Here is a 17,001-nt window from a genome sequence, read left to right on the forward strand (position 1 = left end):
GGCAGGGTGTGGCAGCTCACTCATGTTTTTTGGGCTCACCATACCAACATAGTGGATCGTTATGGTGAATACATACGTAGATGGGTATATACAATGTGTGTATATAGTGTAATAACAGCAAAAACACTGTTTGATTGTAGAATATGTCGCATATATGAGGCCCATAATTTTGAGCATAGCGATGTTCTATACTTTGAATTATATAAATTCCACAAATTACACACTTTTAAATAATATTACAGCAAAAAAAAGGAAGAAATGAATGAGAAACTTCAAAATAATTGCCCAACATTTTATTCGCAGCAACTGCCGTCGCACGGGGTGGCGGGGCCGACAGACCCCCATCGCTCCAACGCTCAGCGCCCATAATTTGCTCAACTTCCCAGCTCCATCGCAGCTAAAGTAAGTCACATACAATATTTTTTGTTTAGTTTCCCCGTGATCAGACTGCATTTTAACAATATAAGAAGATAAACAAATTTTTTGGAAAGAATTTATTTCTTGTGCACCAGGGTGTTATTTGGAGACAGAGCAGTTCAGTGGTTAACTACTAAATTTTTTTTTCTCCCACACACGCACCCCCCTAGGAAGCAGCCTGTAACAGCTAACTCCCAGATACCTATTTACTGTTAGGTAACAGGGGTCATCCCCTTTTGTACAAAGAATCTGCTAAAGCTTTTAGGGCTAATCTTTGACACTCATTTGTCTTTGTCGCCCCATATTTTTTACGTCCGAGTTGAATGCTCTAAGGCCCTTAACTAACTTTAGGTCATGTCCCATACTTCTTGGGGAGCTAATCGACACTGCTCCTCTCTTTACATTCCTCTCTCGTTCTGTCTAAACTCGATTATGGCCCTGTTTACTCGTCTGCTTCTCCTTCTACCCTTCACCATCTGGACACACTGCATCATACTGGGTTACGGCTCAGCTCTGGTACCTTTCCTTCGACACCTACCCTAAGCCTGTATGTTGAAACTGGCGTTCTGTTTCTACAGGATCGCCATGATCGCTACTGTCTTCTCCACCTTGCACGGTCCTTACAGCACCCTCACTCTTGCTTATGTCATGCCTTGACCTTTACCCATCCTGTGGTTCCTGTTCCTCTTCACCACCTATATCTTTCTGTACGGTTGTCTCTCTTACAAAATGCTCTTTCAGTTTGTGTTACCAATATTTCCCCTCGTGTCATTCCGTCTTTGCCCCTATGGAGGGGTCCCCGTTCCTAAATTCTGTAAGCCTTGACCCACATGACTAAAACTTTTACCCCTCCTACAGTTCTAAATCACCTTTTCCTTGAACACTTTTCTTCACACTTCCACTCTATTTCCGTCTTCACCAATGGGTCTTAAGTCTGCAGACGGTGTAGGCTACTCTGTTGTTTTTCCTGACTGCACCTTTGTGTCTCCTGCCTCCGGAGACTAGCATCTTCATGGCAGAACTTTATGCTATTCTCTATGCTCTTCATCAACTCTTTTCTCGCTGTCAATCCTCCTCTGTGTTTGTAGTTGACACTTGCATTGCCCTCATGGCTCTAGAATCCTTTAATCCAGTCCATCCTTTGGTAGTTGAAATTCAACATTGGCTGTTTCTTATCTCCAGTAGATTTAAGACAGTGGAATTTCGCTTGATTCCCACCCATATTGGTGTGTTCTTAAATGAGCGTGCGGACACTGCCGCTCAGGAAGCTATCCGCAACTGTCCCATCTCCCGTAAAGGTATTCCTTATTATGACTTTTACCCAGTTATTCATTTCCCCATTCTTGCCCGTTGTCAGGGTTGTTGGTCTTCTGTTACTGGTAACAAACTGCGTGCTCTTAAGAGTAGTGTGTTCCCGTGGCCTTCCTCCTACCACCGTAACCGGTGGTGGGAAACGGCTCTGGCAAGGTTGTATATTGGTCATACACGTTTAACTCACGGGCACTTAATGGAGCGCTGCCCTGCTTCTTATTGCCCAAACCGTTGTCTCTACATGTCCTGACTTCCAGGACTTACGTGTCTTGCTTCCCGACCATCCCTCACTGTCAATTGTCCCTCGATAAAATTCTTGGTAAATTCAATACCTTTGATATTGTTCGCCGTATGCGTTTTTGTTCTTGTATTGGCGACGTTAGTGATATTTAGCGCACTATGATTATCCCACACATTTGATGGTTTGATAATTACTGTACTGTACAGGACTTTGGTTTGGAATGTATCAAATAAAGTTGTTTCATGTATTCAAATGTGTGAGAAAATCCACTGGGGCTGTGAGATGAAGCGAACCTGTAACAAAGGCATTGCCAGTTGCATACTCTACCACCACTGATGGTAAAAGTCTTACAACTGGATATCTTGTGTGACGGGTTATGGTATCACAGCTATACTGAACCAAGATGGTATGGCTCTCCCTCACATAAATGAAAGAAATGCTGCTATTGGCCTTGCAGTGTGTAAGTTGCAGGTGGAAACAAATGAAAATTATCAAATAAATAATTAAACAATTTACTGAAATAGTAATGAACAAAAATAACACATGACAATACTTGACTATCATGTAATGCAAAGGTGAACAAGTTAGTATGACCTTAAATGCAAAAAATAAACTATAAGCAATGAATAAAAGTATGAAGATATACTGGTGTTCTGAAGACAGCAACCATACCACCATGGCATCAGTCACACGACGTTGGCTGGAAGCGGACGACGGGTTAGAGACACGAAGGTGATCCTAGAGCACTAAGGGAGAGATTGCCTCTCCAGGGAGGCAGCGCTCTTTATATAGTCCGGCGGTGATGACTCGTCCAGTGTCAACACGAGGTGGACATCTGGTCAACTAGCAAACTGCTCGTTGTGGCTGGCGGTGCCTTTGTGTTGAGCTGTACCACTGTCAGTTGAAGGCGGCTAACTGCTTGTTTGTGGGGACAAACTGCCAGTTAGCAGTGGCGCCCGGCTTGCCTCTGAGTCGTACCAGGCTGTGCCAGGCCCTGGGGGGTATGGAGAGGTGGCAGGACTGATGACTCTTCTGGGCTGGTGTAGATGTATACTTCCAGTGCAGAGGCATTGAAGGTGAAGGGAAAAGGCAGTTCCACTGCTATGCAGAGGATTCACGTGACACTTGTGAAGCCACAGAAAGTCTGGAGGCCCTACTGAAGCCAGTCCAAGTATTAAATAAAACCCCTGAAGTACGCCGGTGAAGGGTAAAGTGAAGGGTGAAGCAAGACCGTATGCCCCAACTTCAGGCACACACAGAAAATCGCGTTTTGGTCCCGCCTCTCAACTGTGTATTTGAAGTTGGGGCGTATGGTGTTGAACTGCTTCAGCCTTCACCCGAGTGCTTGTAGGTCTTACGTAAGACGTTGACTGAAGGAGTGGCCTCAAAACTTGCTGTGATTTATGGGGAAATCCGGTTGTAAGACTTTTACAAAGTCAGTAATATACTGTGGTAGAGTATGCAGCTGGCAGTGCCTTGGGCAAGGGTTTACGTCGCCTCACAGCTCCAGTGGATTTTCTGCTTGGTGTATATCAGGTTGTGATTTTGTGTGTGTACCGTATTGTTATGATCGCCGTCTGATAAGTCCTTTCTGGCCTCAAGAGTCATTGTTACCCACCTAGAAAGATTGCAGATGGCCAAAGCAGTTATTTAAGTTAAGAAGGGACAAGTCTTAAACAGAATTTTGCATAATATTTGACTGTAAAGGGGTAAATTGAGGTAGATTGAAAAACAAAATGGTGAACCGGGCAGGCGGTACTCACAATTAGGCGAGTACACTCGGGAACTTTTAAAGTGCAACCAAACATGCTTTAGGCTCTCACAACAAGAGGTGAGTGGTGGTGGCTCAGGTGCTCAGCCAATCAGAGCACCTAAGGAGGGAGGGCAGGAGTGAGAGGGGGGTGGTATGTGGAAGTTTGGTGACAGTTGTGTGTAGTTTGTTCATCTTCATTGTAAGTTTCATGGCTTGGTGTGCATTTCCCTAGTAAATTTAATTAGGGAAAAATTCAGGTGTTTGATTTTTTAAATCAACTTTTTAAATGTTGAGTTGTTAAAGCCTCAAAGTGCATGGAGTTGGTTTGGGAGTATGGCATCCTCATGCTGTTGCGTGCTCGCGTGAGGTAGCAAAGGTGATGTAAAGTTGTGGGGTGTACATGCTTGGGACGTCCTCTCTCGGGATGGCTGGTGTTAGACCTGCGTGTTTGTCGGTTGTTGAAAAGCCGTCATCCTTTGCTGTTGTGGTATTGATTTTACATTGTTCATCTTGTAATTAATACTGTAGTGCGATATCTAGGGCTACCATTTGTAGGTTTAAAATGTCTAATACAAACAGTTGTCCAATGAGTTTTAATAGGAAATATCATCCACCAAGCACCATTGTACAATTATATTAATTGATAGTATATGGATTGTGCAGAACTGCTTAGAATGATCTTTAACACTTGGCTATATTGGTCATGTCAAATACCTGCACGGTGAATGCTCAAAGACCCTTTCTTTATTCAGTGTTGTCACATACCTCATGGGGGTATGGATAGGCAAACACTCATTCGGTTAAACTTGCCTTGTAGTACTTTCAGAGCTCAGTAATTTGGAATCTGGTTAGCACTTTCCAAATAAATTGACCTTTAAAGTGAATTCCTATTTAGGTTTAAAACATTATACCGAATGAGAAACTCGGATTATATAGCCGAACACCAGAAATGTTGTTATTCAATTTGGTTGCCTAAAGCACTTTCAAGGACTACACATTACATGGCATTCCAGGATTCCTCTATACCTTGCCTTATGCTGTAAACATTGCCACAACCCTGTGTTTTATTGATTTAAATGGCCACAGGAAGGCATACAACACTGCAGATTATGATGTCATTAGTTATCCACTGTGCTGACAAGTGGGCTGACTGATGTTCGTTGACACCTGTATCGTGCTTCAATTTAATCGCCAGGAGATCACCCTCTCACTAGACTCGTCTGTAGGAAGTAGAGTATAGTATCTCAAATTACCTTGGATCATAAATAGCATAAGACTTGGGGGTAGGAGAGGGTTGCAGTGTTTGTCATGGCTCTCAGTTGTTCCTGGTATTAGGCAATTTAGTTCTGGAATCATTTTTGTTGGCCAATGTTAAACTTTTTCGAAAGTAGATGTTTTTCTGAAAGGGAAGGAGGGGGGGGGGGAACCTCTATGCTTGGATACAGTTATCTAAGTGAATACTTAGATTTTTACAGTAGAATAACTACCTTCTTTTCCTTAGTCAAAAAGGTTGCTTGTTTATTTCTAGGGACTTGTATTTTCTTTTATTTTTAACTGCAGCAACTTTCAGTGAATGATAGATTCTTACTGAAAGGACCTTTACTTCATTGTTGTTGCTTTATGGTCATCTCATTGTGTACAGGGATTCTGCGAAGCTTTTGGGGTTAGTCTTTGACACTCGTTTGTCTTGGTCAGCCCATATCTCTTGCCTCCGAGTTGAATGCTCTAAGGCCCTTAACCTTCTTAAGGTTTTGTCCCATACTTCTTGGGGAGCGGATAGGCGCACGCTCCTCTATTTGCACTCCTCTCTCGTCCTGTCTAAACTCGATTATGGTTGCCCTGCATGCTCTTCTGCTTCTCCTTCTACTCTTCGCCGTCTTGATGCTTTGCACCATACTGGGTTGCGTCTCGGCTCTGGTGCCTTTCGTTCGACTCCCGCCCTTAGTTTGTATGTTGACACTGGCTTTCTCTCACTTCAGGACTGCCGTGATCGCTACTGTCTTCGCTATCTTGCGCGGTCCTTCCAACATCCTTCCTCTCGCCTCTGTCGTGCAGTGACTTTTCCTCCTCCTGTGGTTCCTGTTCCTCTTCATTGTCTCCCACTTTCTGTCCAGTTATCTCGCTTACAGGATTCTCTTTCTGTTTATATTTCTAATGTTTCTCCTCGTACTGTTCCTTCATTACCTCCGTGGAGAGTCCCCCTTCACAAGTTTTGTACGTCCTTGACTTGTATTACTAAAGCCTTTACCCCTCCTACAATTCTGAAAAGCCTCTTCCTTGAGCACTTTTCTTCGCACTCCCACTCTATTTCCATCTTCCCTGATGGGTCTAAGTCTGCGGATGGTGTGGGCTACTCTGTTGTTTTTCCTGACCGTACTTGTGTCGCCTCCCTTCGGAAGCTAGCGTCTTTACGGCAGAACTTTATGCTATTCTCTATGCTCTTTGTCTCTTGCTTTCTCATTCTCATTCCTCCTTTGTGGTTGTAGTTGATTCTCGTAGTGCCCTCATGGCTCTAGGGTCCTTTAATCCTGTCCATCCGGTGGTCATTGAGATTCAACATTGGCTGTTTCTTATTTCTAGTAAATTTAAATCAGTAGAGTTTTGCTGGGTTCCCAGCCATATTGGTGTTTCAATGAGCGTGCGGATGCTGCCGCTAAGGAAGCTATCCGTTCTTGTCCCATCTCCCGTAAAGGTATTCCTTATTCCGACTTTTATCCTGTTATTCATTCTTCCCCGTTGGCAGGGTTGTTGGTCCTCTGTGGTTGGTAACAAGCTGCGTACTCTCAAACTTAGTGTGTCCCCGTGGCCTTCCTCCTACCACCGTAACCGGCGGTGGGACACTGCTTTGGCACGGCTGTGGGTTGGTCATACCCGCTTAACCCACGGTCACTTAATGGAGCACCGCCCTGCTCCTTATTGTCCGAATTGCGTTGTCCCTCTTAGTTGTGCATATCCTTGTTGAATGCCCCGACTTCCAGGACGAGCGTGTGTCTTGCTTTCCGACCGTCCCTCGCAGTCACTTGTCCCTCGATAGAATTCTAGGTGAATCGGATACTTTTGATATCGTTCGCCTTATGCATTTTTGTTCTCGTATTGGCATTCTTGGTGATATTTAGCGCCCTCTGATTATTTCGCACTTTGATGGTGCTACATGGCCTTCCCGGTTTGGTGCCTTCTTTTGGTAATTACCTTACCTTCATTGTTGTTTCATTTTAATGTGGTAGTTGTGATATGGATTGTTCTGGCTCACGTGCAAGGTCTTGGATTTTTTTCTGTTTTTTATTAAGAAATTGCCAGTCTTGTTACTATTTGTAGAGTTAGAGATCTGCATTAAGGCCTCAATATTATATTCTTTATTTTTTTTATAATGTGTTATCAGCAATTTGTGGTTGGTAATATTTAGATTAATGTCAGTGATGTATATGATAAGGGTTAAGACCCCTTGTGGTATGACAGCATTTTACCATCATTTCTTTAACAAATGAAAGGGTCCTCATAACCATTCTTTTGTCCTTTCTACCATGTATGTTTGTTGCTTCTTGGTCTTTCATTTGGTACTTTAGCTATTAAAACAATGGCCTTTGGTAATGTTGCAATTACCATTTCTAAAAAAAATGAGCAGGTTCATTAGGCAGGGTTTGTTTTTAGCAAAGTTTAAAAAAAAAAATCCATTTCTTCAGGACCTTGCAGATGTTAGGTCAAACTAATTGACAGTAATCTGTTTTGCCCTTTCAAACAATGATGGTTTTAATCTAGGTAAAATATTTCAGAATATCTGAAGAGTTTGGCAGACAAATCATTTAAGAGCTTTGATTAAATTTAAGTTACCAAAGACTTTGTGAAAACCATGTTGTATAGATGCTTCAGGTGTCACTTTTCTAATGTTTTGTAAATTTAACAATGATCTTTAGTTAATTTAATCATAATTTGTACAAAGCTTAGGTGTTGCATAGCTTTAAATTTACTTTCAAATATGAAAACTAAAATATTTACTAGTTTCTTCCACTTTAATATTTTAGACTAATTTGCAATATTTGTTAGTTTATGTAAATTGAATAAGTAGTCCACTTTTACATCTTTTCAATGCATTTTGCATGCACCTATTTAAGAAATGTGTAAATTTTACCAAGTGTTTATTTTCAAAGTAAAAATATTTCAGATGTTTAAACATTGCATCAATAATAGTAGTAAACAATAATTTCCAGTATAATTTCAGGATAAAGTATATAAAGTAGTTTCATTAAAATTGTTTTATTTAATAAGTTTTACATATAGTATTTATAATACATCTAATAATTATTACTGTTTCAGGTGGTGGGACAGATGCTCCTAGATGAACAGAAGATCCAAGACAACTCCAGAGACAATCACCTGTAAAAGAAAAATAAACATTAAACAGGGACACTACTTTTATTATCACCAATGCCTAATAACAAGGCCAAAAAATCCTAACATCCTATCTTTTAAGATAGGCTCAGCAAGGCCTATCCCTTCCTCTGGTTTTAGTGCAGAGCTTGTTCCCTGAATGGGTGCATTACATCCACCACTTTAGTGCCATCAACACATTGTACATATGCTTTACAGAAAGCACTGTACAATGCATGCCAGGCACTAAAGTTTTAGATGCATCCACCCATTCAGCAAACAAGCCCTGTGAGAATTAACAATGTAACCATTGTTAAGGGTCCCTACACCTATGCAAATCTAGTCCATCCATTAGATGGGTAGTAGAGCAAAGCTCTGAAAAAGCCAAGCCAGGGAAATCTGCAGGACTGCCTGGTCCCCTTTTATGAAATGGGGTAGGATCAGTACAAACTGCATCATCCCCTGTGGGTTGTAACAGTAGGACATGGTTACACACCTATAAATGGACTAGATAAGAGAATTAAGATTAGGTCATTGATATAGCTAAAAAATCAAATTCAAACTCACCCACTTTTGCAGAGTAAAAGAGCCTCACTCCAAGCCAGTCCATGCATCATAATCACTTTCACCTGAAAAATATTTCAACAAATTAATTTCATATTTAAAGCCAATCTTTCTTTACTTTTCAAATTAGCATTCAGTAGTTTACAAATTCAGATGGAAAAAATTTCTAAGGAATTTACCTTTCCTACATATTCTAGTAGCAGTAGTAAAGATCTAATTTAGCAATATAAATATATATGGCATCAATTTGCCAAGTTTCAGTAAATGTCATTTGAGAAACTATCCACAACTGCACTTCAATGGCAATTTACATTTATCTTTAGCCAATGCTATATTGTTTAAGTTATTACTATTTTTTACTTTTATGCAAATCTATTCAGATTAACCTTTACTCCAACTGACAGAGGGACTTCTGGACTTTCCAAACCACATTGTGGAAAACTATATAAATTTAAAACAAAGCTAAAGTAAACATTGAATATTTTTTTTACTTTCAAGGGAAAAAACCATCACTTAGAACAAAACTTTTCCTGCCATTAACTTTATTTGACTCGTGATTACCCTTAAGTGTTATACATTTATAGATTAAAGCTTATTTAACAAACACTTAATGTTAACTAAACAAGATTTATATTTCATTAAGATTTTATTAATAAAACACCCTCAACTATGCTGTTTAAGATCTAATGCCCCACATTACAATTTCAACATACATTTATTCTATCTATTCATTTATTCTATTATACATCTATTCAATACATTTCTGAAAGGACTAAACTTGCAGATATGGTACCCACTAGCCTAAGCCTAGACTTCCATACCCTAATATTTAATAGGTTTTTAGCAATTAACTGCTACCCTCTAATTCCAATGTACACAACACTACTTACTGTAGATCTGCAAGTATTTTCCTGCAGCTCTTTGTTGCCAGGACCTTCCACAACCTGTCATGTAAACGGTAAATATTACTAAAAAGTTATTTGCATAGCGATGTTATTTTGTTCATACCTGTACCACCAGTTTAACAGTTGCCGTTTTAAATGGCACACTTTACTATCTTTTTGTCCCATCTTTATTACAAACAAAGCTAGTCATTTCAAGTCGACATCCTATACAAATTTTATTTTCCAACAACTTGTCATGAACATTTTTCTGGAACATTGCAAACAAACTTTAATTTAACAACCGTGTATAACATTTGAATAAAAGCAATACAAAATTTATATACTGTATACAAATTCTTATTCTTTTGCAACCACTGCTTACTACTAGGGCGACAAATTTATTCTGTTTAATTATGTACCAAGCTTTTTAGTCTGAAAATTCATAATTAACCCAACTATACTACCAAGACAATGTGATTTTACTAAATTTAGTAATATTTTTACACTAGCAACTACACAAGGCCATATTCTCTCCAGTTATCACCACACTTCTGCAGGTGTAAGGTTCTATCTCCCCCATCTGCAGCACTTATGACCACACTTGGTCTTTATTATAAATTTCTTTATGAACCTGATACAGTACTATTAAATGTTGTGGGAACAATTTAGCTAGTTCTGCCAAAGGAATGATTAACACACCATGCAAGCCAACCAATATTAAAGTTAGAATTATTTATTAAAAGCAGAAGTTATCATATGGGATGTTATTTTAGAAGAATGGGTGGTGTGGTGGTTATGTTATGGTTGAGTAACATGGTACAAGAGGGCAAGTAGTTGCCGAGCAAGTATGCCAATTTCAATTTCTAGCAAACTGGCAGATACAGAAGCTTTTTTAATTAACTATGTAAGGGGGAGATTCTGAATAGCAAGTGCCAATAGGCACTGCCACTGGCTTATGGCAAAAGATTCTGTAACAATAGAACTAAGCCACACTTTCTCCCCCCCCCCCCCCTTTCCTCCCAACTGTTCAGTGTCAAAAGGGAGGGGGGGGGTGTCCATTTACTGTACCACTTACATTTTAGTGTGGGCTTCATCCACTATTCTGATGTTAGCTGGAACATTTGTGCAGCTGCTGGTTTGAAAGGGAGGCATACCATGTGCCAATTCAGGAAGCTTTCCACGTTCCTCACTGCATGTCCGCTCAGGAACTCACTACCATGTTGGGAAGCAGTTGAAGACTAACCAATCAACAACCCAGGCTGGAGAGCAGTGCCAGCTCGGGGAGAATTTACCACCTGCAAAAAATTTAATACTCTTAACAATCTACACCATCTATCTCATCTTTACCTAGCCCCCAAACCTTACATTTGTCAGCATTAAACTGCATCTGGTAGTCTTAACCATTTCAAAACTATATAGGGCATCGGTATTTTTTTATTTGCCAATTCTGCAACTATTACAGTCTAAACCATAATCTTGCGAATAACCGAGGTCCAAGGAGAGCTTTTAGGCACTACTTACAACACTTCTCCCAACTTAACCCCATTTATACTAATTTCTTTTGGTATAGCCATGACCTAATCAATTTCAGTCAGCATTCCCAATGATCCGAGCCCCTATCAATTTTGCGCCACTATCAAATTCTCTGCTGAACTCAAGGTACACAAAATCACAAACCTTATCACCATTTCCTCAACTATGCAACCTAATCCATGAACATTTAGTAATAAAATTATGCGATTCATGTATCTAGTCATGTTTCTCAAAAAGAGTAGAGAAATGGCACTTGCCATGTTAGATTCTAATAACTTTCCTCACAATAGACCAAGCTAATTGGTCACGAACTTAAGCGTTAAAGTTAACTCAAACTTTTCATTTAAAACTTGCTATATTAGGAACTTTCACGACCGGCCTTTACCCGACATAATTAAATAGGGTAAAAACGGTATATTAAATACAGTAAAACTACGGTAAATTCAATATGATAAACTTGCATTCTTTAAGCATGGGCTGCATAGTAAGTGAACTAAACTAAATGTTAAGCACCCTGGCAAACCACTTCATTCTATTCAATTTTTTTATTTATTCACTTTGTCCAGCTAGAATTTTTAGATTAGATTAAAGGAACACCCTCCCTGGTAACGGCTGAACTAGTTAACCAAAGACAAATATTTAGGTAAAAGACTTTCATAAAACCCGTCTACTTCCCCCACCAGTAGACTTGTTCACCTAAACGAATAATGTAATGTTCCACTTTAGTAAATAAAGACTTAAAAAAACACTACCCCATCTGTGTAGTTACCGGTTACCTGACATTCTACGCTTAAAATAACCCATCTATTCCCCATAATTGTTCGATATAACTTACCTCTCACCCGCTGGTCGAGTACACAGCAGTATATATCCTCCTCCATCACTCACCGCGTGGATACTAATGCATTCTGGCCGCAAATTGCCTCAAATCACCTACGTTGTCCATAAACATATATAGAAGAGCAACTGACCGTAACACCCGTATAGCGATCATCATATAACGTGGGAACATTAGTAGTACTGCTGTCAAAACATAGATGGCGCCAGGACAAACGGTAATTCCTATGGACTCGCCTAGTTATGCGTAGGGAATTGAGCTTCAGCTGTTTGGTCCCGCCCCTCAGCTGTATTCACCTAGTTGTACTCACCTAATTTGTGCTTGCAGGGGTTGAGCTTTGGTTCTTTGGTCCCTACTCTCAACAGGTGTACAGGTTCCTGAGCCTATTGGGCTCTATCACATCTACATTTGAAATTGTGTATGGAGTCAGCCTCCACCACATCACTGCTTAATACATTCCATTTGTTAACTACTCTGACACTTAAAAAATTCTTTCTAATATCTCTGTGGCTCATTTGGGTGCTAAGTTCCCCTTGTTCGTGTTCCACCCGTGTTAAAGAGCTGTCTTTGTAACTATCAAAATGCATATATCTTTGCTTTCACTTCAGTTATATTTATGACAAGGGATTTAAAATTTGCCTATATTTCTGCTTCTCTGATGACATTAAAAACTTTCGTTTATTACAGTATCTACATAAAATTAACATTTATCTTCATTAGGTTGTAGTTCTCAGCAATAGGGAGAGCATCGGTAAAAAAAAAAAAAATTGTTTAAATATAAATATCTTTCCTCTCTCAATAATATGCCCGAAAGGCTATGCATACTAGTGGCCCAGTTGTATCCAGACCACGGTTGTTTGCGGTCGTTAGGTTGGCACTCTTGGCGTCCGCTGATTGGTGGGAGGTGGAGGATTGCCCCACACTCTTCGTGTTTGCACGTGGTGATACAGGATATTGTGCATTTGTTCTCGATTATTGACAGCGTCGAAGAAATGGCTGAGGCGGTATGCCTAAGTGGTAGTGAGGAGGACAGACAAGATGATAATCGACCATTTGAAGTAGTAATGAATAGAAAGAAACGGAGAAATAATAACAGACAGCGAGACAGTGAGAGTGACGATGAGATTGCAAAGAGACCAAAGAATGAGACCCTACTCAGCAAGACTCAAGACAAGAAGGAAGAGGCTGTTGTTCCCTACAACATGCCAATTGAATTTCCACCAAAAGCTAGAGTGGACGGTACGTCTAGCTAAACAATGTTTGGAATACGAACCACTTTTCAAGGAGGGTCTTCACCGGCCCTACATAACAGTTGGGACTGAACAGGCCGTGGAACGCCTCACGACGGTTGGTTTTGAGAATGTAGTGATGGTTCCTCCAGAAGAAGGTATGTTGCACACAAAGATCATAGTTTTCAAGTTTCCAACTTATTTGGATCCTGACTGTCTTCTTCTTAACAATGATAATGTTGTCTGGGCAAAGAGGAACAGTGTTCGTGGTGACAAACGAAGCCAGGTTGTTGCCTTGGTAAAGGGTGAGGCGCCGGAGAAAATTTTTGTGCAAGGACTAGGCTATAGGAACGTTGCAAAATACGTTGAGGAGCCCATACTGTGCATGAAGTGTTCACGTTGGGGACATATGGCATGGAAATGCCAGTTTGACCCCAGGTGTCGGTATTGTGGGAAAAAACACGACTCGCGAGAGTGTAGAGTCAAGATTGAAAGAAGTGAAAAAATCATCCCATTTTGTTGCAACTGTCGAGGCAGCCACAATGCTGGTTCCTCTCTATGCCCCATGAAGCCTCATCTGAAAGAGACTAGAACGGGTCCTACAAGCAGGATAGATGTATCCTCGCAGCAAGGAAAAATTGTGCAAGAGGAACATGGAGGAAACAGTTGGAAGCCAACGGCAGCCCCTATGATCAATGTGTGGGAAAAAGGGACGGAGAAAGTAAAGGCGAGCTTAGGGAAAGTACATCATGCAGTGGAAAAACTGAAACCTTGTGACGACAAGGTTCAGGACAATATTATCTCTGAGGTTGGTAATCAAATTTTGGAGTACCTAAAAAAACTAGATAAGAGGATTGAGGCATTGGAAAAATTGGCTATGGAAGGTGGACGGGGTGAAGATGGTGGTGAAACAGGACGTGTAATTGAAAGTAAAACGAGACGTGAAATGGAAAGTGAAACGTGCGTAGAAGAAAGTAATGATGTGCATGAGGTAACGATGATAGAGGATAGTCAGGAGAATACACTTTCTAGTAGTGTTAGCGGTGTTCAACCTCCTGTTGTGACAAATGGTGAAAGAACGGTTAAAGTAAAACGGGTTACAGAAATAACAAAGAAAATAGATATGAAAAATATTACCTTCGATGTTAGTAGTAGTTAGATTTAGATTTAGATTTAGATGTTTATTCAGGTAAGGTATATACATACAAGTGATGTTACATTAATGGATTGATATATAGATAGAGCTAGTACATACAATGCCTAAAACCACTATTACGCAATGCGTTTCGGGCAATTTCGGGTAGTTGTGAAGGTGAGGAGAAAGAAAAAATGTTACGGTGTTGGAAGGAAGTTTCTAAGGTACTCTTGTATCTCATGGAATGTGACGGACAGGGCAAAGGTAGTTTTATTATTAATCATGGATGAAAGTAAATTGAGAATATTATCTTGGAACATTAATGGATTAAAAACTAGAGCGGTGGATGTACACTATTATACTCTTAGAGAGGATATTGACATAGTAGCACTCCAGGAAACTGGGGATAGGGATGGTAGCATACTGAGGCTAAATGGCTATAGAGGCTTTCACTTATATGCTGATGGAGGAACTAGGGGGGTCTCATGTTATATCAAAAGTACCATACCTGCCGAGATAACTGGAATCCCTCAGAGATATAGAGGTATTGAAAGTATTAGCTTGCGGATACAATTAAAGGACCGAGAGTTAAATTTCATTAATCTATACATCTCTGATAGCTCCCTTGATTTACGATACTTGCCAGATTCCTTCTTTTCTGAAGATACACTTGTGGTAGGGGATTTTAATGCCAGACATCCAGCTTTAGGATCAAGGGGTAAAGCAAATAGGAATGGTTGCAGATGGTACCAGTTTTTGCAGGAACATGAAGATGTTCAACTGCTGGGCGAGCCCTCTCCTACTCATTTGAGGGGAGGGAGATTAGATTATGCTTGTTTAATAAATGCTGAGGGCATAGAGGGGAATTGTCTTACTGTGGATGAAATGCTAAGTGATCATTTTGCATTACAAATACAGCTTAAACTAGATAAAAAGCATGCCTGCCTTCAGAGGAAAAGGTTAAAGTTTAATGAGGGAGAATTAAGGGGTCTTGTTGGCCATATTAAGTCTTGGTATGATACTTATAAGCCGGTTTCGGCAGAAGCATTTTATGAAGATTTAATTAAGGAGGTAGATGTATTTAATGCAACATTGAACCGGAAACCATCTAGTATAAAATGGCATCCCCCCAGAAAAGAAAATTATACACATGACAAGATGCTTAAGGGGTGGACATTAACAATGAGGAGAGCTCACAGGGATTGGAATAGGAATGGTAGGACTGAGGAAGGGAAGAATGCTTTACTGGCAGTTGCTAGGCTGTGTGGGGAGAAGAGAAAGGAAATTAGGAGCAAGTATTGGCAGGAATTTGCAGAGAAAGTTGGGAGTAACAGAAACTTGAAGGAAATCTGGCAAGACGTAAATAAAATAAGGGGTAAAAAGCACAATTTTGTTGCACATCCAGACCCGCAAGGAATTGCAAATGGGCTCGTAAATAAATGGGCGGAAGCTGCCAAACTTAGTTCATTACCCGCTGTAACGAGAGAGTCATTAGATTCTTGGAAAGATCTAAGAAAGGATTTTATACTTATAGCAGGTAACAGTGGTGATGTCACTTGCACAGGTATTACCAGAGAAGAACTAATAACGGCGATTAAAGTTGGGAAATCTACCGCACCTGGAGAGGATGGAGTAACTTATGAAATACTTAATGAACTTGCCATTATGACGAAAAGCCCACTTTTAGACCTCTTTAATATTAGTTATAAAGAGGGCAGTATTCCCAGTAAATGGAAAAAAGCTATGATCATCCCTATCCCTAAAGCCAATGGAGAGTATAGACCTGTGTCTTTAACCTCGTGTTTTTGTAAAATGATGGAGAGGATCATTTTAAATAGACTTTTATATATAATAGGTGATCAGCTGTCTAGTAATTTGTTCGGGTTCCTCAAAGGAAAAAGTACCTCTGATTGTATTATTAAATGTCTAGCTAATGAAAATGATTATTATAGAATTTTCATTGATTTACAAGCTTTTGATAAAGCCAACAAAGAGGTTATTTTATATGAATTAGCTAGTCTTGGTGTTAAAGGGAAATTATTGCGCTGGATAGGGGATTATTTTTACGAAAGGAAGGCTCAGGTGTGGTATCAAGGTTGTATGTCAGGTGTGAGGTCTTTTGAACTCTGCACACCTCAGGGAGGAGTGTTGAGTCCCACCCTGTTTAATGTACTAATGAATAAGATAGCATCTGAGAGATACTCAAATGGGGTAACTCCGATCATATATGCCGATGATATTTTGTTTCAGGGCAAAGATATTTCAAAGGTTCAAACAGTGTTGGACAATTTCGGAAACCTGTGTCACCATATGGGATTGGTGGTTAATGAAAACAAAACTAAGTTTGAATGTAGAAGTCGGAGCCCCATTGTTTTGAAAATAAACGATAAAAATATAGAGAGAGTTAATATATATAAATATTTAGGCATATATGTTGGATATACCCATGAGAGCTTGGAAGCTGAGATGAACAGACTGTTGGGTCAATGTCGGAAGAGATTACAACCTCTGAAGGCTTTGGCATGCTGTGGAAAGGGAGTGGGAGTCCCTGTGCTACGAATGTTATACTTGAGTACTGTAAGATCTCTTATTGATTATGCTGCACCTGTCATTTCTTGTTTTGGTAAAGGTAGGATGGGCAAGTTGGAGAAGGTACAAAATGAAGCAATGAGAATTATCTTAGGATGCCCGAGAAATGCTATGATTGAGATAATGAGGATGGAGTTGAATC

The 17,001-nt window shown here is 40.1% G+C and overlaps 2 protein-coding genes across 4 annotated transcripts in view; one reads left to right on the top strand and one right to left on the bottom strand.

The window, feature by feature from the left end:
* LOC138349714 (ATP-dependent RNA helicase Ddx1-like) overlaps window positions 1-8,124 on the top strand; it is a 28,120-nt gene extending 19,996 nt beyond the window's left edge. Inside the window, exons 11-12 of the transcript XR_011225195.1 lie at window positions 304-402; window positions 8,034-8,124. The gene's annotated coding sequence lies outside the window, so the exon portion shown is untranslated. The remainder of the gene's footprint in view (window positions 1-303; window positions 403-8,033) is intronic.
* The window catches only part of LOC138357999 (uncharacterized), a 381,281-nt gene that overhangs the window by 349,413 nt on the left and 14,867 nt on the right, over window positions 1-17,001 (bottom strand). For 2 of the 3 annotated variants that reach the window (XM_069315415.1, XM_069315416.1), the window contains exons 2-3: window positions 10,611-10,830; window positions 9,542-9,595 (exon numbers count right to left, since the gene is read on the bottom strand). In XM_069315415.1, the coding sequence (XP_069171516.1) occupies window positions 9,542-9,595; window positions 10,611-10,687 (131 nt within the window). In that variant the 5' untranslated portion in view covers window positions 10,688-10,830. Of the gene's footprint in view, window positions 1-7,957; window positions 8,094-8,654; window positions 8,717-9,541; window positions 9,596-10,610; window positions 10,831-11,903; window positions 14,948-17,001 lie in introns of those variants that run through there. The other variant, XR_011225197.1, reaches the window with a different exon arrangement.

The sequence above is a fragment of the Procambarus clarkii genome, chromosome 81, assembly GCF_040958095.1.
Source record: "Procambarus clarkii isolate CNS0578487 chromosome 81, FALCON_Pclarkii_2.0, whole genome shotgun sequence".
Classification (NCBI taxonomy): domain Eukaryota; kingdom Metazoa; phylum Arthropoda; class Malacostraca; order Decapoda; family Cambaridae; genus Procambarus; species Procambarus clarkii.